The sequence below is a fragment of the Rhineura floridana genome, chromosome 1 (assembly GCF_030035675.1).
Source record: "Rhineura floridana isolate rRhiFlo1 chromosome 1, rRhiFlo1.hap2, whole genome shotgun sequence".
Classification (NCBI taxonomy): Eukaryota; Metazoa; Chordata; class Lepidosauria; order Squamata; family Rhineuridae; genus Rhineura; species Rhineura floridana.
Window position 1 is genome coordinate 208,199,673 of NC_084480.1, and position 23,873 is coordinate 208,223,545.

Below are 23,873 nucleotides of genomic sequence, written 5' to 3' on the forward strand. Positions count from 1 at the left end.
ACAATTTATTTTTGTTAAACTAATATTTAAAATTTAGCCACCTCCTCTGCAGACTGCTACTGATAACACTTTTATAGGTTTAGAAAGACGTTTATTTACACAGAGTACAATTTATGACATTTGAATAGAACTTCTGTCTAATCTGTTGGCATCTTTAAAAGTTGACAGCTTAGTTTTGTTCATATTTATGTTTGAGCACTGAATTGCTTTATTGGGCTTCTGGCATGTTCAGATAACATAATAGTAAGAAAGTCTCTCTTTGGTATCTAATCACAGCTTCTTGTTTGAAGCCTGATGTTTTCATGTACCTTGTGCTCTGCTTTTTACATTTTTTACATTGAAATATTTAAGAATTGCCAAAGCTTTTGTAATTCGACAGCTATAATCACATTTCCATAGATGTTCATGCAGAACATTCTCTGGGCATGTAAATACCTCGCTTCCATAGCAATGGGCCAGTTTAAGACAGGGGTGGTAGTGATATCACTGGGGCGAAATCATCCTAAATATTGCAGATTATTATCTTAAATACTGAAGATTATTATATTATCTATTATTGCAGAAATATTACATTGAGCAGGGGGTTGGAGTCAGTGGCCTTATAGACTACTTCCAACTCTACTATTTTACTCCACAACCATGGGAGAGGGTTTTATATTTTTGAGCCTTAGCTTTCACATTTGTAAAACTGGGATACCCATTATTTGCATGTTTGTGAATCATTTTTATGTGGCTGAAAGACACTCCATTATTAACCAAGTACTAGTCATGCTAAATATGTTGACTCTTTTCATGCATCAGGTTTAGTTTGCTAATTTAAATTCTATCTCCATATTTCATTATTCACATTTGAAAGTTTTATCACAGTTTAAATCCATTTAAGGCATTCTTTTTTTTTTAAGAATGAAAAGCTGATGTATCCAAATAAAAATGTATCTAGCACTAGCACTATGATTTTGCATTGTAGTTTGCATAATAGTTGGCATCCCTGGTCTTATGTACAGAAGTAGCAGCTCCTAGGATCGGTCCTTCTATGTTATAATCCTATTGATTGCATTGAACTGACATTGGATAGTTGCCACATTCAGAGTGCTTTAATATGAACTCAGTGATGATTGTCACTGTAACTGTATGGCATATCTTTGTGTATAGCAGGGCTGTGGAGTCGGTGCGCCAAACCTTCAACTCTGACTCCTCTATTTTTCTACTGTCCGACTCAGACTCCTTCATAAATGGCAAATGTATATTAACTAGTAATAACAGATTTACTGTAGTAAAATGGTAGCACAAGGCATTTCATCACCACCACGTGATCATCAGGCTAGATTGATAGAACATAAAATATATTTGATTAAAAATTTCTGAACAAGAAAACTTTACGAAATTCCTATGAAAGTTTTTATTTTGAAGCTGGAGTCAGACTTGGTACATTTCTACCGACTCCGACTCCACCCAAAATTGCTCACGACTCCGACTCCACAGCCCTGGTGTATAGCCTACTTTACCATCCTGGTCAAGGGATTTTTTCCAATCTACTGAAAACTTGCAGTGAGGGGAGGGAAGTCTTCTGTGGTGTGGAGGAGCCCTTGATTCATGTGGCAAACTCTTAAAATCAAGTGAGGTACTTCATTGAATCAGCTGCTACGGGGAAGAATGATAACCTCTCTATGCTGAACATTTTATGTATACCAGCCTTAAAACTACAATAGTGTGTGTAACAGAACATAACTCCTATATAAATATGTTTTTATGATTGAACTGTTGGTAAACACTCCTCTTTGTAAAATGATGAGTCACCAGCATTCCTGTGGGTGATTACCTCGGATTAAAGTGTAATATTCAGGAGCCCATTCCATATTTCTGTACTCATATCTACTGCCTAATCAGTATCATTTTGCTTGTGCTCAAGATCACGTAAGGAGTAGATGAATTATCTTTAACATGTGTTAACTATACATATAATTCACTAATAGGCAAAAAACCCTTGTGTTTTAACAACGTAGCTATAGCCAACAAATATTTCAGTCAAACTTTAAAAAGCAGGAAAATTGGGCAGCTAATGTACCAGGGGAGGAGACCTGACCGTCTCTCTGAGATATTGTGCTGCCCTAAAAATTTGTACAAATGGAAACACAATTGGGGTTGGTCTTTCACAGTCCACTCCACTTCCTTTTGGAAGAATTTGGTAACATGTGCCTCTTAGCATATGGGGAGTAATGGCAACACCTGCCATCTCCAAAGATGGAAAATTACATTTTTGTATTTTTGTTGGTGGTGTTCTTACTTTGCTTCTTTCCTGTGTTCAGAGCTTGGAAGATTACTTTTAAAAAGTAATAAATTACAGTTACATGGCCCAAGAAAGTAGTAATTACCATTACAATTGCAATTGCTCTGAAAGTAACTGATTACTTTACTTTTTCTCAAAAGTAATCACTACAGTTACATTTCAGTTACTTTTTAAAAAAAATGCCTGCAAGGTGCTGGCCTTGGCTGCTGCACATCTAAGTAGCCTAAAACAACATTAAAAATAAACACACACATACAGACATAGTAGAATAATTCTTTTTATCCATAAGATAGCAATGGTTGGCTCTCCACTGGTAAGGGAGGTGAGGAGGGAGGCAGAGGCCACAATTCAGATCTTTGCACATCAAATCAAGTGCAACCCCCCCCCTCAGCCAGCCAGCATAATCTCTCTCACTTAACCACCTCCTGGATCCTGCCCTGCCACCAACTAAGGGACACTTACCCAAGCAAACACTTTCCCTGAGATGCAAAAAAGTTAAAATACTGCAAATGCAGCACAGTAGCCAGAGACACGTCGTCATCTTTCACCTCCACAGTTCTTTATCTCCATTCTGCTTCTTCCTCCTTCTCCTCCTTTATCCATGTTCTTGCCCTCTGGCTCCTTTTTCCTTCCACTCCATTTTTTAAAACAGTTGTTTTCTCCACTCCACCCCGTCTCACTCTCCACCTCCTCCCTTGTCCCCTCCTACCCACCCACAGATCATGACAATAATAAAAGTTAAAGAGGAAAGCACAAAAGCAGGACTACAGCTGAATGTCAAGAAGACTAAAATAATGACAACAAAAGATTTATGTAATTTTAAAGTTGACAATGAGGACTTTGAACTTGTCAAGGATTATCAGTACCTCGGCACAGTCATTAGTCAAAATGGAGTCAATAGTGAAGAAATCAGAAGAAGGCTAGGACTGGGGAGCGCAGCTATGAGAGAACTAGAAAAGGTTCTCAAATGCAAAGATATATCACAGAACACCAAAGTCAGGATCATTCAGACCATGATATTCCCGATCTCTACCTATGGATGTGAAAGTTGGACAGTGAAAAAAGCGGATAAGAGAAAAATCAACTCATTTGAAATGTGGTGTTGGAGGAGAGCTTTGTGCATACCATGGACTGTGAAAAAGTCAAATAATTGGGTGTTAGAACATATTAAACCAGACCTATCACTAGAAGCTAAAATGATGAAACTGAGGTTATCCTACTTTGGACACATCGTGAGAAGACAGGATTCACTAGAAAAGACAATAATGCTGGGGAAAACAGAAGGGAGCAGAAAAAGAGGAAAGCCAAACAAGAGATGGATTGATTCCATAAAGAAAGCCACAGAGACCTGAACTTACATGATCTGAACAGGGTGGTGCATGACATGCTCTTGGAGGTCACTGATTCATAGGGTTGCCATAAGTTGTAATCAACGAAGGCACATAACAACAAAAATATTCAAGGGGAGGGAATTCCAAAGGGTAGGCGCCACTACACTTAAGATCCATTTCCTATGTTGTGTGGAGCAGATCTCCTGATAAGATGGTATCTGCAGGAGGCCCTCACCTGCAAAGTGCAGTGATCGACTGGGTATATAAGGGATAAGACGGTCTGTCAGGTATCCTGGTCTTAAGCTGTATAGGGCTTTGTACACCCCAACTAGAACCTTAACCTTAGCCCAGTAGCAAATAGGCATCCAGTGCAGTTCTTTCAGTAGTGGAGTGACATGTTGGTGACACCCTGCTCCAGTGAGCAGTCTCGCTGCTGCATTTTGCACCAGGTGCAGCTTCCGAACCAACGTCAAGGGTAGCCCCACATAGAGTGCATTACGGTAATCCAATCTGGAGGTTATCAGTGCATGGACAACAGTGGTCAGGCTATCCCTGTCCAGAAACTGCCACAGCTGTCTTACCATCCAAAGCTGGTAAAGGCACTGCTAGCCGTGGAGGTCACCTGGGCCTCTAGTGACAAAGATGGATCCAGGAGTACCCCCAGACTATGACCTGCTGTTTCATAGGGAGTACAACCCCATCCAAAGCAGGCAACTGACCAATTATCCAAACTTGGGAACCACAAATCCACAGCGTCTCTGTCTTGCTAGGGTTCAGACTTAGTTGATTTGCCCTCAACCAGCCCACCACAGAGTCCAGGAACTAGTCCAGGCCTTGCACAGCCTCTCCTGATTCAGGTGTTAAAGAGAAATAGAGCTGGGTATCATCAGCGTACTGCTGACACCTTTCCCCAAAACTCCTGATGACCGCTCCCAAGGGCTTCATATAGATGTTAAACAGTATGGGGGACAAGATGGTACCTTTATGGTCCTCAAGGATGGCTGACGGTCAACCCATACAGTATGGTGGAGAATATAGCTGCAGGCATTGCCTCAAGGAATAAAAAGAATGTCTGCAGACCTGGTCAGTTACTATCTGAGCATGAGGAGAAGCTGTTTTCTGACAGGAATGGGCACCAGCTGGAGGCCCAGATTGGCTTTGTGAGAGAACTAAGAAGGCTGCTGCACTGGTTTCCTTTGGTGACAGATCCTCAAGTGAGAAGTGGGTGCAGTGTCTGCCCACTTCTAGTTTACCATGATGAGCCAAGAGGTATTAATTTCATACTAGAAAAGATGGCTGAAGCCTCCTGATAACCCCAGCAGCAATGGGTGTGTCTGGCCCCTTATTTGACATTTGGTGCACATGCTGTATTACCTGCACATGCATCAGATTATTATAATCAAGTCTGGGGAATTCTGGATTGGCACAATACCTTAAGAAATATATTCCACCCAACTGGCAAACAGCCCCCCACCTCAGATAACAAACCCAAAAGTCTATATTCTGTCTACCCCTCTCCATGTATGTATGAATCATTTTCCAGTTTTTTAATGGATGCCAAATGCAGAATTTGTATTTTCTGCCCGTAGAACTTGTTTTAGTCTTGGGTACATAGCAAAGCTGCTTTAAACTGAGTCAGGCCACTGGTCCATCTAGCTCAGTATTATGTGTCCTGACTCAAAGTGGATCTCCAGGATCTCAGATATGGGTGTTTCCTAGCCCTATCTAAAAATTCAGGGACTGAACCTGACATATTTTGCATGCAAACCAAACGCTCTTGCCATTGAGCTAGAACCCTTCCCCAGTCACAGGAGCTGTGCTCTTTCATTCCAATCTCGATATAATTTGTTGATTGTAAGTTGCTTAGGATTCACTATTGTGAAGAAGAGCGACTAATACATTTAATTAAATAAATAATAACAGCCAGGGAGTTCCACTGAATTTATTCCATCTGAATAAGCACACAGCGGATTGCACTGTTAGTGCAATATTCTAAGCTTTGTAGATGTAACAAAAAAAAGCTGAACACTGCTCCAGTAGTTTGTATTTTTGCAAAATGTTGAGCTTCTTGGAAATGCTGTTCAAAGATTTTATTCAGCCAAATAGTGATGCTGCAGTGTTCTGTTGATAGTTTTCAGGAGGTTTCAATCAGGAATAAAGTGCCCCACAGGGGAATGTGTCTGCAGCAACTTATCCTGAAAGAGATCTCTGTAAACTGACTAAAGACTGTGGTTAATGTTTTCTTCAAGCTTGCACCTTTCAATTGCTTATTTTGGGGGATAATCTATAGGGGTTTGCTGTCATAACTGTGAACGGAGAACAGGACCTCAGATGTGTCCAGCTCTGTTCTGCAGCAGCACGTTGCAGGGGAATATTGATAACAGAGAGGCTGCCTTGCAAGGCAGTTAAATCATTTCCCAGGAAAACTAGCATTGCATGAATTAATAAAAATGGAGGGTTGTCGTTTCATACCAACTTTATTTCTCCCCCCTTCCTTATGAATCACTTCTTTTGCACAACAACCACCTCAAGTTGACAATGAAATGCATGTGGTAGATTTAAAAGAATTGGAAGAGGCTCTTTTAAGAGTGAGAAAAGTCTATTAATGGCACCATTACACTTTCTTATTTTTCTGGAAAGGCCAAAGACAGCACATGCTGCATCGTAAGAAGTGAATCTTGTGCAATATTCAAACAGACTACCAGGAGGGAACAGGAGGCCAGTCCTGGGGGAGGGGGGAACACCATTTAGGTTTGGGCTACTGTCCAGGTATTTTAAGTCTGCTTTCCATAGGCTGAGCTTCATTTTACACAAGAAGGAAACCACTTCTAGATGCAACCCTTACATAGTGCTTCTCAAACAGGAACCCGTACAATATGTCTGGGACAGAGAAATTATCTGTGCTTTGCACATGAAAGGAGCTTGCAAGGCTTGTAGCTCAGTCATGACCAGGTTTCCTGAGGTGGTAAACTAGTTTAGGACTTACTTCCAAAGACTGTATGTAGCCTTAAAAACTGAAGGTAGCAGTGAAAGCTGATCCACACATCAGGGGAGGCAGCGGCGGGGGGGAGAGCCAGCGACAGGCAGCGGCGGGGGGGGGAAAGCCAGCGACAGGCAGCGGCGGGGGGGGGAGAGCCAGCGACAGGCGGCGACGGGGAGGGAGAGCCAGCGACAGGCGGCGACGGGGAGGGAGAGCCAGCGACAGGCGGCGACGGGGAGGGAGAGCCAGCGACAGGCGGCGACGGGGAGGGAGAGCCAGCGACAGGCGGTGACGGGGAGGGAGAGCCAGCGACAGGCGGCGGTGGGGAGGAGAGCCAGCGACAGGCGGCGGCGGGGAGGGAGAGCCAGCGACAGGCAGCGACGGAGGCAGCAACAGGCGGGAAGGGGGCGGCAGGACGAGCGGTGGGAGCGCACACACCATCATCACTAACCTCAGCTCTTCTGCTTCTGCCTTCTCCTTTCTTGCCCTCCGGCGCGATCTGGGTCTCCACTTCCTCCCTCGTGCCTCCTAATACAGAGCACGAGGGAAGAGCAACACTGTGCAGAAGCCTAGTGCGAGGCACATGTCTTTTTTCCACCAATCACAGGAGCAGACTGCCCCTGTTTCCCCCCCCCCGCGTAACGTGGGAAACGTTATAGTTACAGCTAAAAAGCAATAAAATTACCACTCGTTCTCTTACAAGCAAAATGTAACGAAGTTACCCATTCGTTACGCAAAAAAGAAACGAATTACAAGTAACTCGTTATTTTTAACGAGTTACTTCCAAGCTCTGCCTGTGTTACTACTGTTTCTACAGAGAATCTAACCTAGAAAATTATATTTCTCTCATTCATCCTACAAATCTGTGTCAATTTTATTTTAATTAATTTCAAATCCTTTTTTTGGTCAGTGTCATATAAGACAGCCTTTTGTGTTTCAAACTGGAGATTATATTTTTTCTGTTTTGGGTGCATTAACAGTTAAATCTGAAACTAGTGTGATGCAAACTCAGACTGATTACATATGTTGCTACTTAAGCAATAACTCTAGCTGTTGGAAAAAACAAGCTTGGCCTGCCCAAGATGCATGTTTTCAGCCTGCTATGCTTAAACCACTCCACTTAAGGAAGGGTGGGCATGGTCACTTAAAAACATAGAGCACACCTAGAATTTTACGAGAATATATTTCACCTCCCACTGTTTTATCTTGTGCAAACTGAGACACTCCTCATGTCCATTGGAAAACATTTTGCAGAATAATTATTCCATAATTGTTTTTGGAGTTTTTTAGTATTGCAAAGTGTTGCTGTACTTCACATATTCACAGTAACAGAAGCAAAAAGGAATGATTTACTATAGGAAGCTTCACTAAACTTGCAAAGTAAATCAAACATTTAAAGTGACTATCTGAACTGTCTTAATATTGTTGCTTCCTCCTTGCTAAAACAAGATCAGCTCATGTCTTGTTTCTGTTACTTGGGCTGATTGCAGGTGTTGCCACCACTCCCCATATGCTCAGAGGCACATGTACCAAATTCTTCCAAGCTAAACAGGAAGTGGATTGGACTGTGAAAGACCAACCCCAATTGTGTTTGCATTTTGACAAATTTGTAGGGCAGTCCAATATCTCAGAGAGGAGGTCAGGTCTGCTCCCCTGGAGTATTCACTTTAGCTGCCCAATTTCCCTGCTTTTTAAAGTTGGATAGAAATATTTATTGGCTATAGGTAACTGTAGGCTACTGAGAAGTCTATGTGTCTGGTTTTCCAGAAAGACATAGTAATGGGTTAACACTGTGCAGAGAGTGCCCAAGGTCAGCACACAGCGGAGGCTGCAGCTGGCAAGAACGAAACATCTATAAAGCCTTGAAAGAGAAACTGCAAGGTGTGGGGGTGTTCGGTGTTAGGAGAGCTAGGAAAGTATTCGTGTTTGTATCTATTGGAAAATCCTGTCAGTAAAAGACTCTTAACTAGTAACCGTGTCTGTGGATATCTTTCGGCTGGATCTATTACGACTGGGCTCTAGGTGGGCACACGCTGGGCACACACGCTGACAATACACCGCTGCAACAGGGGGTATGGGCCCAGCCTAGGGGCCAAGCAACCCAGCCTAGGGGCCAAGCAACCCAGCCTAGCTGCTCAAGCTACCCAGCAGCAGACAACCGAGGAAGAGTGCCTACTCGTGGAAATCGGAGAAGGAATAGTGTTTAGCAGTGTTCAGAAGCATGGCAGTTTCACTTTCAGCCGGGATGCCTTTGGAAAGGCTCACTGAACGAAACTATTCCAGTTGGCGATTAAGGATGCAAGCGTTCCTTATTAAGGAAGATTTATGGCAGGTGATTGTGACCGACCCACTGGTGGACCCGCAATCGGCTCCGTGGATTCGAATGGATGAGAAAGCAAAGGCGTTAATCATCTTGGCTGTTGATGATTCTCAATTGCTGTTTATTCAAGATAAGCCGACACCTAGGCTTATATGGACTGCATTAAACGAAGTGCATGTGAGACAAACAGCAAGCAGCAAAATTCACTTAGCACGTAGACTATATCAGATGAAGCTAACTGAGGACAGGACGATGTCGGCCCATCTATTGGAAACAAAGAAGCTGTTTGCGGAGCTGCAAGAAAGGCATGTGGAGCACACACAGTTGCAGCAAGTGTACATCATACTCTCTTCATTGAATTCGTCTTGGGATCCGATCGTGAGCTCGTTGGAAGCTATGCCAGATGATGGTCTGACAGTTGAGTATGTCTCGGGCAAGCTGATCCAAGAGTGGGAGAGACGGAAGGAAACAGCCGAAGGAAGGGAGAGAAACGAGAAAAGAGAAAGCAGAAAGCCAAACTCCCAGGACACAGAAGCAAGATCGTTTGGACTAAATGCCTGTTACTTTTGTGGTTCTACAACTCATCTACAAAGAGACTGTGAAGCGAAGCGAAAAGGGCGAGGCAGGAAGCCGTCATGTGTGCAGCTGATGAGTGCTGACAACTGCAAAACTAAAAGCAGCAAAGACAGTGACAGTACTGTATGGGTTGTTGACTCAGGCGCTACCCACAGTATGGTGAAGGACATAACTTTGTTCAAAACTACACTTCCCGCGAAAGAGGATGTTGTGCTTGCGGATGGCACGCACAGACAGGTATTGGGGAGGGGTACTGTAAAGTTAAGTGTATTAAACACCGTTATGACTGATGTATTGTTTGTACCAAGCTTAGAATGTAATGTCTTCTCTGTTAAGAAACTGAACACAATGGGATATGTTGTCACGTTTAGACAAGGAACACATGAGATACAGAGAGGTGACAAACTCTGTATGAAGGGGTATCTTAGGAATTCACTGTTTTACATGCAATTCAAACCCACAGGGTGTGCTACTGTGAGTGCAAACAAGAAGCCTCATGACAGATGCATACACCAATGGCATAGGAAACTAGGACACGCTAGTTTTGGTACTATCATGAAAACACCCAGTAACAGTGTGGATGTGACACTAAAAGAGTGTAATCAGTATGTGGAATGTGATGTATGTAATCAAACCAAAGCCACAGTTGCTCCCATATGTAAGGAGGCAGAGAGCAGCACAAACGCACCATATCAAATGATTCATGTTGATCTTGCAGGACCGTTTCGAAGGTCACAAGGTGGTGCCAAGTATTTTCTGGTGATTGTAGATGACTATACCAGGTTTTGCACCGTATATCTGTTACATGCGAAAGACGAAGCAGAGGGGAAACTGAAACAGTTTGTGAAAAAGGTTGAAGTGCAACATGGTGTAACAGTCCAAAGAATATGCTCTGACCAGGGGGGAGAGTTCACTGGTAAATCATTAGAGCAGTATTTGTCAAAGAAAGGGATAGAACAAAACTTCACTGCACCATTTTCTCCGTTTCAGAATGGGATAGCGGAGAGGAAAAATAGAACACTTCAGGATGCAACTAGAGCCATGTTGAGGGACTCTGAGTTATCAAACTCATTTTGGGGAGAGTGCATATTGTATCCCAATTACATCCAAAACAGACTGTATCATAGGGCAATTCAAATGACACCATATGAAAGGCTCAATGGGAAGAAACCGAAACTGCAGCACATTGTAAGATTTGGAGCAAAGTGCTGGGTGCACATTCCCAAGGGAAAATGGCATGGGAAGCTAGCACACGGAGCACAGAAAGGGAATGTACTGGGATTCCAAAATGCATATTATTGTGTCTGGATTCCAAATCAAAGCAGGGTGGTGCTTAGCAGAAGCATAAAAGTCAATGAACAGGATTGGGATAACATTGAATATGTTGAATTAGGCAATTCAAGTGAACATGGTGTAAAGACAGAACATGAGATAAAACAAGAGGAAGAGGAACAACCTCTTGCTGAAGTGGATGAGAGAGGCAAAGAGGAAACAGAGCCTCAGGTAACATTAAGACGCTCTGAAAGAGCAAATCTAGGCAAACCTGAAAGGTTTCACATTGGCACGGTAACAAGCCGGGAAACAAGCAAGTACACAGAAATGGATGGTGGTGAAACACTGTACCTAGATTGTGTTAAATAAAACTGCAGAACAAATTGTAATTGTGAAAATGAAATGTATGTATTCATGTCTTTATGGAAAAGGTGGGAACTGTAGGCTGCTGAGAAGTCTATGTGTCTGGTTTTCCAGAAAGACAATACACCGCTGCAACAGTAACAGCAAGGTTTTTTGCCTATTAGTGAATTTCTCTGCTTTTTAATCTGGGAGGTAAGAAATGGGATTCTATGCAAGTTTGCTGAGAATGGATTGATAATTTGTGTGCTTATTGAGTTCAGTGGGATTTACTCCCTTGCAATCATGCTTAGGATAGGTGAAACTGACCATGGGGGGATGGGGAGGGGAGGAGGAGGAAGGGCAGGGGTAGAGGAAGAAGAGGGAGGGGAGGAGGACGGGCAGAGGGAAGGAAGGGGATGGGAACAGGCAGGAAGGGGAGGGGGAGAAGGGCAGGTTTGATCACTTGCATGTTTATTGAGTTCAGTAGAATTTACTCCCGTGCAATCATGCTTAGTATAGGTAAAACGGACCCTGGGGGGGAGGAGGGGGGAGGGCTGGAGTGGGCAGGGGGAGGAGGGGAAAGGCAAGTATGATCATTTGCATGCTTATTGAATTCAATGGGATTTACTCCTGTGCAATCATGCTTACAATAGGTAAAACTGACCATGGGGGGAGGGGAGAGGAGAGGGAAGGAGGAAGGGAGGGGAGAGAGGAGTGGAAGCAGGGGGAGGGTGAAGGAGGGGATTGGAAGGGGGAAGAGGGAGGAGGAGGGGAGGGCAGGTCAGATCATTTGCATGCTTATTATGTTCAGTGGGATTTATTCCCATGCAATCATGCTTACGATAGGTAAAACTGACCATGGGGCGAGAGAGGGGAGGGGAAGCAGGGGGTTGGAAGGTGATAGTGGAGGGGGAGGGAAGGCAAGGGGGAGGGGATAGGAGGGAGGAGGAGGAGAGGGCAGGTTTGATCATTTGCATGCTTTTTGAGTTCAGTGGGATTTACTGCTGTGCAATCATGCTTAGGGTAGGTGAAACGACGAGGGGGAGGAGAGGAGAGGAGATTGGGTGGGTGGGTGGGTACTGGGCAGAGGGGAAGCCCCTTTCCTTTCCAAAGGGAAAATATTGTGAACAGTATCATTGTTTTTCAGCATTTCCCACCTTTTTATTCTATTTATTTTATTTTATTTTATTTGTATCTTGCCCTTCCTCCCAGCAGGAGCCCAGGGCAGCAAACAAAGCACTAAAACACTTTAAAACATCATAAAAACAGATCTTAAAATACATTAAATCAAAACAGCATTAAAAACATTTTAAAAAACAACCTTAAAAAGGCTTAAAAACATTATTAAAACATATTAAACAATTCTGACACAGATGCAGACTGGGATAGGTCTCAACTTAAAAGGTGCCGAAAAGATAGCAGAGATGGCGCCTGCCTAATATTCAAAGGGAGGGAATTCCACCACAGGGTAGGTGCTGCCACACTAAAGGTCCGTTTCCTATATTGTGCATAACGGACCTCCTGATAAGATGGTATCTGCAGGAAGCCCTCACCTGCAGAGCGCAGTGATCGACTGGGCATATAAGGGGTAAGACGGTCTTTCAGGTATCCTGGTCCCGAGCTGTATAGGGCTTTGTATGCCAAAACTAGAACCTTGAACTTGGCTTGGTAGCAAATGGGTAGCCAGTGCAATTCATTCAGCAGCAGGGTGATATGTTGGCAATACCCTCCCCCAGTGAGCAGTCTCACTGCCACATTTTGCACCAGCTGCAGCTTCCGGACCTACCTCAAGGGCAGCCCCACACAGAGCGCATTACAGTAATCCAGCCTAGAGGTTACCAGTGCGTGGACAACAGTGGTCAGGCTATCCCGGTCCAGAAATGGCCGCAGCTGTCTCACCAGCCGAAGCTGGTAAAAGGCACTCCTAGCCACGGAGGTCACCTGGGCCTCTAGCGACAAAGGTGGATCCAGGAGCACCCCCAGACTATGGACCTGTTCTTTCAGAGGGAGTACGACTCCATCCAAAGCAGGCAACTGACCAATTATCTGAACTTGGGAACCACCAACCCACAGCACCTCTGTCTTGCTAGGATTCAGACTCTGTTTATTGGTCCTCATCCAGCCCACCACCGAGTCCAGGCAGCGGTCCAGGCTTGCACGGCCTCACCCGATTCAGATGTTACGGAGAAATAGAGCTGGGTGTCATCAGCATACTGCTGACACCTCGGCCCAAATCTCCCGTTGACTGCTCCCAGGGGCTTCATATAGAAGTTAAACAGTATGGGGGACAAGATGGTACCCTGCACAGCTGCCAGGGGGCTGAAAGACAGTCACCCAATGCTATTCTCTGAGAACGACCCTGGAGATAGGATCGGAACCACTGTAAAACAGTGTCTCCAATACCTATCTCACGAAGTTGGCCCAGAAGGATACCATGCTCAATGGTATCAAAAGCCACTGAGAGATGAAGTAAAAACAACAGGGTCGCACTCCCCCTGTCCTTCTCCCGATAAAGGTCATCCATCAGGGCGACCAAGGCCGATTCAGTCCCATAACCAGGCCTGAACCCAGACTGGGATGGGTCAAGATAATCTGTTTCATCCAAGAGTATTTGCAGTTGCTGCGCCACAACCCTGTCAATCACCTTCCCTAAGAAGGGGGTATTTGCAACCAGTCGGTAGTTGTCACATACCAATGTGTCCAAGGTGGGCTTTTTCAGGAGTGATCGAATCACCACCTCTTTCAAGGCTGCTGGAACCACTCCCTCTCACAATGATGCATTGACCACAGCCTGGATCCACTCAGTCAGACCCCCTCGGCAAGCTTTAATAAGCCAAGAAGGGCTAGGGTCGAGGGGACACACTGCTGGCCGCATCATCACAAGGACCTTGTCCACATCATCAGGCCGCATCAACTGAAACCTTTCCCAAGAAGTTGCAACAGAGGTTGCACTGGACACCTCATTGGGGACTACAGAGATGTGGATGGGGCATCAAGACTGCTACGGAGGCGAGCAACTTTACCCTCAAAGTGCCTTGCAAACAATTCACAGTGGCCCTCCGAAGGATCTAAGACTCCATTTCCTGGAGTTGATGTCAACAGACCCCTGACAATACAGAAAAGCTCCGCAGGACGGCTACTTGAGGATGCAATGGAGGCAGAGAAGTGGACCTTCTTCGCCGCCCTCACTGCCGCACAGTAGGCACGGTTATGATGTTTTACTCATGCCTGATCAGCCTCACAGCACGTCTTTCGCCACTTGCGCTCTAGCCATCGTCCAGACTGTTTCATTGCCCTTAGCTCACTGGTGTACCAAGGTGCAAGCTGGGCTCCAGAGTGCCAGAGAGGGTGCTCAGGGGCAACCGTGTCGAGAGCCCGACGCACCTCGCTGTTCCACAGTGTTCCACAGTGTTCCACAGGGCTTCAACAGGGTCACCTGCTCTATCTACTGGGAACTCTCCCAGGGCATTCAGAAATCCTGTGGATTCCATTAGGCTCCGGGGGCGGACCATCTTAATCTGTCCACCACCCCTGCATGGAAGGATCGGAGCCATAAGTCTAAACTTCACCAGGAAGTGATCTGACCATGACAATGGGGTGACATCCACCCCCGCTATCTCCAGACCACTCCTTCCTCCATCTGGAGCAAAAACCAAGTTGAGGGTGTGCCCTGCCCTATGTGTAGGGCCAGTAACAAGTTGAGACAGCCCCATAGTCGTCATGGAGGCCATGAAGTCCTGAGCCGGAACACTAGAGGCAGCCTCAGCATGGACATTGAAATCACCCAGCACTATCGTTCTGGGCTCCCCCAACGCCACAGCCAAGATGACCTCCACCAGCTATGTTAGAGAAGCTGCCGGGCAGCAGGGTGGATGGTACACCAGCAGCAACCCTAGTTTATTGTCTCCTCGGCCCAACGCCAGGTGCAGGCCCTTACAGCCAGCTCCAAGACAGAGTGGTTTCCTGGTGCTGTGGACCACAGCAACTCCTCCCCCCCTTCCCTGCAGCCTGTGCTGGTGCTGCAGCAAGTATCCAGGTGGGCAAAGCTGGGTCAGATGAACCCCTCCAAGCTCACCCATCCTGGTCTCGGTAATACACACCAAATCGGCACCTTCATCCACAATCATGTCATGGATGAGAGTGGTCTTATTGTAGAGTGCAGCACCAATTTACCAGTATAACCAGTAGAGTCCAGTAGCGTTTTAGCTTGCTTATCAGTGCCAGTCGCCGACCGAAATAATAGACCATCAGCCAAGTCTTTAAGAAAACAAAACTTTACTGTTTTCACACCGTGCTCCGTCTCTTGCTCACCAACCAACTCTATAATGCTTTCCTATTACCCCCACACCTCTGTGTGCTCATTGAAGCCTTTTTATTGCTGCTTCACTTATCAGTTACAGCTGCAGCCTGACCTTGGGCGTTTCTGCCAAGTGCTGTCAATTACCGGCTTCACTGTGTCTTTAACTCCTAACAGTCTTGTCTGGAACTGGCTGTGTTGCCCACCTAAGCCTGACAGCCCCCACCTTCCAGACAGACGTTTCAAGTTAAACTTTTACATTTTTTCTCACAGTACAATTATACATTTCCTTTGTTACATACATTTGCTTTTTACTATCTTACATCTGTTCAGTCTTCAGGCATTTTTCACTTTTCTACATTCTTTACACATTTAACACATATATGCACAGTCACTGTCACCGTCTTGAGCATACTTTGCCATTCGTTCTCTTATTTTATTTATGAACAGGGTATCACTGTCTATTATTACTTTGCTCTGTTTGTTTTCCTCATTGTTTGTCTCACTCTGTATGGCTGATACTTGGAAACGTTCTGGAAGTTTCCCTTTGTTTTGTCTTGTTGACCTCCTTAATGTTTCTGTTTCTTGTTCCTGTTCTGTATCTATGTCTGTGCTTGATGCACTGCTACTGGAATCAGAGCTGCTTGTCTCTATCTCCTGTTTTGTTTCTTCCCTTTCCTGTTTTATTTGTTGAGCAGGCTCTGTTGCATTTATGCCATTTGTGTCACTGCAATCTAGATTTACATATGTTTTGTGGTTCTCTGAGTCTTGTTCTTGTGTTCTAACACTCCTGCTGAGTGTTACACTACCATCCTGTGGAACCCACACGCGGTAATTCACATGTTGAAACCCCAACACATATCCCTTTTTCGCTCTGGGAGCCAATTTCCCCTTTCTCTTTCCCTTGGGAACATGCACCCAGCATGGGGAACCAAATTTAAGTATGTGTAGTAGTCTGGGCTTTCTTTTGTACAACAGTTCATATGGTGACATGGCAATAGTTCTATGCAGTACTCTGTTTTGAATATAAGCAGCATACATTAAACTTTCAACCCAGAAAGATTGATCAAGGCCTGAATCCTTTAACATTGCTCTCATTGCATCCTGCAATGTTTTGTTTTTCCTTTCTGCTGTCCCGTTCTGATGTGGAGAAAACGGGGCGGTTACAGCATGATTTATTCCTTTCTTTTCAAAATATTCTTCCAGGGACTTTCCTGTGAACTCCCCGCCCTGGTCAGATCTAATCTGTTGCACCTGTGTACCATGCTGCACTTCTACTCTGTTTAGAAAACGTTTTAATTGCTCTGCAGCCTCATCTTTTGTTTTCAATAACTTTATATGACAAAATCTTGAAAAATCGTCAACAATCACGAGAAAATATTTAGCACCACCTTTTGTTTTGGGAAATGGTCCCGCTAAATCAACATGTATTGTCTGATAAGGCTTATCTGTATTTCTTTCAGCTACTTTGTTAATTGGAGCTACAGTGGCCTTTGTCTGCTGACATACTTCACACTGCATGTATTGCTTGCAGTCTTTTAGTTGTACATCAGCACTGAATTGCTCTGCCTTTTTCACAGTCTCATAATTTACATGCCCCAGCCTTCGGTGCCATTCATGGATACATCTATCATGTGTTTTCTTATGCGTTACTAGTGAGGCTTGTACTGCAGGGTTTACATTTACATAGAACATGCCTTCCTTACAATATCCTTTTAGGCACACCTTTCCCCTTTTCATTATTTCACATTTCTTGTTACTGAATAACACGCTATAACCCATTTGCAATAGTTTTGAAACTGACAGAATGTTGTTAGTTAAATTAGGCACAAATAAAACATTTGTCATTATTGTTTGTAAAGCACCTAACTGTACAGTACCCTTACCCATCACCTGTTGTTTAGTGCCATCAGCTAAACTCACGTCTTCATTAGCTGGCACCATTGTTTTAAATAGACTTTTATCTTTTATCAGTGAATGGGTGGAACCTGAGTCCAGGACCCACAAACTATTGTCTCTGTTAACAAAGTCTTTTTCATTCTTTGTCTTTGCACTCACCAACTGCACGTGTGAGGGTTTTCTTCCGTCCCTCCTCCTTCTCAGTAAGTCACAGTCCCGCCTTAAATGATGCAAGGAGCCGCAGTTGTAACAAGCTTTAGTCCCAAAAGCCTTTATCTCATTCTTTTCTTTTCTTTCACTCCTTTCGTTCCGTCCCTCTTGCCTTTAGTTTGTCTGCAACATATCGAAACGAAAGTCCAGAATCGGGCATCGCTTCAAGTGCACTGATAACAGGATTCGAAGAGTCATTAAGTGTTGAAAGAGTGATATAGATCTGCTGCGTTTCAGAGTGTTCCACTCCCCTTTCTTGTAATTCTACAAACAGGCTTGTAATGTTCATTAAGTGTTCTGACATAGTTACTTCGTCAGTTAGCTGCATTCTGTATAGTTTTCTCGCAAGACTTATTCTACTGCTAGCTGTTTCTTGAACATAATATGCTCTTAAAGCAGTCCACATTTCTTTAGCAGTTTCTTTACCTCTTAGAAGCAGTAGTTGCGAGTCTCCAACAGCCAAGATAATTAATGACTTCGCTCTTTCATCCAAGCGTAGCCATTCAGCAGGTGGTGGAACGGAGGGGGGTTGTTGGTCAATTACCTTCCATAAATCTTCTCTGTTTAGATAGGCTTGCATCCGCAGCCGCCAGCATGAGTAATTTCATTCAGAGAGACGTTCCAGTGGAATGCCAGCCAAAGTTACTCCAGTCATTCTTGCAGACCTCTTATCACTTTGGTTTCCAGGCAACATGGTTCTCTATCTCTGCTTTGCCGCTCTCGCACAGCTCACCAGCTCTCCGGCTCAGCTTCCTTCGGTTGTCCGGCGTAGCACAAGCTTGCTCACTGGTTTTAACTGGGTGTTACTGGTTTGGAACTGGGCCCATAACCCTTGTAGAGTGCAGCACCAATTTACCAGTATAACCAGTAGAGTCCAGTAGCGTTTTAGCTTGCTTATCAGTGCCAGTCGCCGACCGAAATAATAGACCATCAGCCAAGTCTTTAAGAAAACAAAACTTTACTGTTTTCACACCATGCTCCATCTCTTGCTCACCAACCAACTCTATAATGCTTTCCTATTACCCCCACACCTCTGTGTGCTCATTGAAGCCTTTTTATTGCTGCTTCACTTATCAGTTACAGCTGCAGCCTGACCTTGGGCGTTTCTGCCAAGTGCTGTCAATTACCGGCTTCACTGTGTCTTTAACTCCTAACCGTCTTGTCTGGAACTGGCTGTGTTGCCCACCTAAGCCTGACACTTATTAAGTACCGATCTGGCATTAAACAACAACACACACAGGCCAGTGGGCACAGCAAATGAGCAACGAGGAACCAAACCATGAGAGGAGTGGCAGCAAGGAACAAGGCGCAGATAGCCTTGCCTTCGCCTTCTTGGGTAATTCACCACCTCCCCATGGCTATATTTTCCTCGCCCCGTAATCACTGAAATTGTGGTGGCATCACCCATGTTCCTCCGTACTAAGACTCCTCCTAAACACCTAATATGGGTCCAACATGAGCCCACCAACAAAGCCTGCCGGAGCAAATTATCCCAGTAGGCCACTGCAAGGATTGGGAACAGTCACACCCATTCAAACTTTTTCACACAGAGCTCATCTACTACTACTCCTGTCTCACACGCAGGGAGGGCCAGCCTTCTGCCAGTTACAGACTCTTACTCTGAAAGCATCTGGTGACTTTCTCCTCTCATTCAGTTAATTAATTTAATTAATTAATTAATTAAAACTGTAGAATGACATGGTGAAGTCCATGAACACCTTGTGAGAAATGTACATCTTCTCATTATTTTAGTACTCTGAGCTTTCATATTGTACCTTCCTGGTACAGATCACAGCAGTGGCCTTTGGGAGCCAATCAAGAGCTTTGATCTGGCTGAAACCTAAACCTAAATGAGCAGGTGACTCTATGGCATGTGACTAGAAAAGGTGACAGTACTGGATCATTTAAGCCAAAGTCTTTTTGACTGAAACTAATTCAAGTGGAAATTGTTCTCAATTTTGCTTGTACAAGCTAGGCTGCTTTCCAGATAAAACAAGGACAACAGAAATGGAATACAAACGACAAGAGTATCTCCCTTTTTAAAAAAACTTTTTTCAAAGTGTGTGATCTGCCTATAATAATGCTTTGTTTCAATCTAATCCAAAAAAAGACCCATTGAATTCAGTGAGCTCTGTTTCAGGCTGGATATCCGTTTGTTTATTTTGATGATTTATATACCACTTATCACAGTCTCGTTAACAGTGACTATGTTATAATGCAATATATGTTTATCTTAGTTCGGCATTAATATTTTTAGCTACAAAATCTATTGGTGGATGCAAGGAATTTAACGGGAAAAAATATTTTTAACAGCTGAATTTTTTAAGTTGCTTGTCTCTTGCTTGCTAACTATGGTTTTTTGGCAGCATCACAGTAAACATCCACTTCTTCAGCAAAGTTTCTCTTTGTCAACAATGTCATCTCCCTTCATGCTTGTGTCTTGCTACAATCTTGATTGGTCAATCAACTAAAGCCAATCTGAATTGGTGAAGTTTGGAACTAAGGGCATACTTGCTTGCTTTGCTCATTTATACTACAGTGATAAGGAATGTAAAAGAATATCAAGATGGGCTTTTCCTTCTAATAATGATAGGACTTTTAAAAATTAAATTGTTGTTTCCCACTTCCTCCATTATCTGATGCAAAGATCTATATTGAGTTTTTGGCAATATGCACATTTTTTAAAAAAAATAAGCGGTAGAAGGAGATAACTAACATCAATTCTTTAATCACTTCGCAGACCTAAATTGTATGCCATGCTTAGTTCAGGGGGTTTACTACTAAATGTTTATTAGTGGTAGTTTTAGTATTTGATTTTGTTTCAAAATCCAGGAAAAAAGAAAACAAATAAGAAATAGTCCAGAGAATCATTTCTAGAAACCACATTGTATTCATGATGTTTTTATATCTCATTATATTTCATATTACAAAAATATTATCTTCCTCAGGCAAATGAAATGTTGTTTAGTGGAAGGAAACTGACTGCACAAGAAGCATGTGCAAAAGGACTTGTGTCGCAAGTTTTCTGGCCAGGAACGTTCACACAGGAAGTCATGGTTCGAATTAAGGAACTTGTCACATGTAATTCAGTTGTAAGTCTCTCTTATCTTATTTTACTTCAGGTTTAATAAGCAAGATATATTTAGTGATTAAGGACCACTTCATATAGTGAATTTTCCCAGTGCATGAGCACCACTGAACCCTCCTTGGCCACGGATATACCCCAAAACATGGGAAAGCCAGTGTAGCTTCCTTAATGTTATATGAAGTATATGCCCAGCTGCATAATGGGACAGCTTGTGTGGAGGGGAAAGTGACAGTGTGAACTAATCCCATGAACACTATCCTAATATCCATCAGGGAGTTATCCATAGCTGTAATACTGCTCATAATAAGCTGTTTAATATGTTGTGGCAATTTTTGTATAAATCTGGAAAGTGGACTTTGAGTTAGCCTTATTTCTTAGAATAAGGACCACAGTTGTACTGAATGACCTAGCCAAAAATAACTTCCTCTAAACTATAGATGGAAAGAGCTGCTTTTAACTGCTTTGATATTTGAACAGAGTGTTTGAAGCTGTGAGGTTTGTTTTGTTTCTCTCTATATCTGCTTGCCTAAGACAGACCAAAATGAACCAAAAAAAATCATACTGCTACACATAAAATAAATATTTGCACAGTTTATAGGGTTTCACCATTCATAAGGCCTCCGCATATAATAAAAAATATGATCGTATGCAACTTTCCTGGCTGTGCATAGCTTGAGCTTCATATTAATGGACTGAAGTCACAGAGACACAATTAAACCTTACAGTTTTTTGCTGCATTAAATAATCATTATTGATAATATTTTTATTCTGTAAATTCTTAAAGAGCTCACGCACCTGCACAGTTAAATAATTAAGTAGAACAAATAAGCAATATAAAATCCTCTAAAGTATTATAAGTGTTTGTGGTTGTTCTCTACAGATTGCTTTTCATTATTACGATGGTCTTTTTGAAATAGTTCCATGATGTTCAGTGAGGGTCCGATTGAGATTGCAGTGGAGCGTTCAGTTGTGGATTGCAAATCAACCTTTGTTTAAAATTTTGTTGTTCAGATTTAGTGCCTTGTTATTAGAAAAAGATTTTTATGTAGCCAAATATATCACCTAGAGAGCCAGATAGCCTCCAACAACCAGTGAGGGATGAATATATTTTTATCTATTTATTTTATTTGACAAAATGTATATACCACTTGATGGTAAGAAAGCCTCAAAGCGATTTACAAGAAGAATTAAAATGATCAATAAAGGCAGTTAAAAACAAGTAATTAAACACATTTTTAAAATGATTAAGTTAGCAGTAGACTAAAAGAGAGAGTCAGTGTGGTGTAGTGGTTAAGGTGTTGGACTATGACCTGGGAGACCAGGGTTCGAATCCCCACATAGCCATAAAGCTCACTGGGTGACCTTGGGCCAGTCACTGCCTCTCAGCCTCATGAAAACCCTATTCATAGGATCGCCATAAGTCAGAATCGACTTGAAGGCAGTACATTTACATTTAGACTAAAAGAAGACACATCAACATCTGTGTGTTTGGATAGCCTTGCCTAAAGAGAAATGTTTTAAGCAGGCACCAAAAAGAGTACAGCGAAGGCACCTGAGTGATGTCAGTAGGCAGAGAGTTCCAAAGTGTAGGCGCTGCCACACTAAAAGAACAATTTCTTACAAGTGCAGAACAAATATTTTGTGACAAATGTAACAGTGCCAATTCCGCAAATCAGAACAGTCAATTGGGCACATATGGGGTAAGGCGGTCCTGCAAGTGAACTAGTCCCAAGCTTTATATACCAATAGTAAACTATATGGAAAATGGAAATAGACTGCCTTCAAGTCAATTCCAACTTATGGCGACCCTATGAATAGGGTTTTCATGGTAAATGGTATTCAGAGGTGGTTTTACCATTGCCTTCCTCTGCGGCTGAGAGGCAGTGACTGGCCCAAGGTCACCCAGTGAGCTTCATGGCTGTGTGGGGATTCGAACCCTGGTCTCCCAGGTCATAGTCCAACACTCTAACCACTATACCACACTGTCTCTCAGTAACACAGACAGACAGACAGAAAGAAAAACATCCTTGGCTCGGTAACAAATCAGCAACCAGTGCAAATCTCTGAGCAGAGGTGTTATATGCTGATGCTGGAGAGGATGCTTGGCAATAATTATGTCAGCTGCCTGTTTCATCTTGCCATTCCATAGCGCGACCAGGGCTTCGACAGGTTTGTCAGCTTTCTCTGCCGTAAAATCCCCCAGAGCATTCAGGAACACATCAGGTTCTATCAGTCTCTGAGGATGGGCCATCCAAATGGGCCCACCACCTTTACGGGGAGAATTGCCATTACCAATCCAAATGTCACCAGGTAATAGGTCTGACCATAACAAGGGAGTGCTTTGCCCACACACACACCTTCAATCTATCTCTCATATCACTTGGGGTAAAGAGTATATCACTGTCCAATGTATTGCACCGATGACCATTTGAGACAGCCCTATGGTTGTCATGGAAGTCCTGCGCCGGCTAACAGCAGCCTCCACAAGGGAGCAATAATCTTGCTGAGGGAATATCTGTAGTTGTGTGTGTGCTCAGGTACAGATAATGTTTTGTACTTTTAAAAAGCAGCAAAGATTACTTTTGTGGGGGGAGGGGGAATATATAGAAAGACTCCCATCATGTTTCAGACTGGGAAAATCAGGGAAAATACACATTCAAACAGATAAAAAGCAGTACGCTTTTGTCATTTACAGTCCTCTCCACCCTTATTGATAATCAAAGGAGATGTGTATTATGGCACTAAGTGTGGGGGATCACTGATCCCCCCCCCATACAGAAGGGAGATCAGCACAGATTTCTTTATGTGCAGCCAATGAACGTCTGTACCAGTATTTACATCCCAGTGTTCATCCAGGACCTGTTGGACTGGCTGGACATGTTTTTTGTAGTGTTGTGGATTTTCCAAAACAGTTTGAATCTGAACATGTTTCCAAAAATCTTCAGCTACCCTAAATCGGTGGAGATCTGTTCGTTTGACTTAAATTTAGTAAACAAAACTTTTTAAAGTATATTATGTTAATTTTACATGCAGTATAAATAACTAAAAAACTTTTTCAATAGCCAGAAGTAGCTGAACTGAATTTTTATTATTGGGGAGGGGGGAATTCAATCAAGTGCACTTAGCTATAATCCTAGGCACACTTACCTGGAAGTGAGTCCCATTGAACTCAGTAGTTTCTGTATCTGACATTATAGGTATATGATTACACTGTTGTAGGGTTGCTTAAATATTATATTCAAACAAATTCAAAGCTCTTAAAATTATTCTT

At 43.3% G+C, this 23,873-nt stretch overlaps 1 protein-coding gene across 1 annotated transcript in view; it reads left to right on the forward strand.

Annotated features, from left to right (window-relative positions):
• Positions 1-23,873, forward strand: part of CDYL (chromodomain Y like) — a 157,942-nt gene that overhangs the window by 130,865 nt on the left and 3,204 nt on the right. The window contains exon 6 of the mRNA XM_061591156.1: positions 20,463-20,606. Coding sequence (XP_061447140.1) covers positions 20,463-20,606 — 144 coding nt within the window. The remainder of the gene's footprint in view (positions 1-20,462; positions 20,607-23,873) is intronic.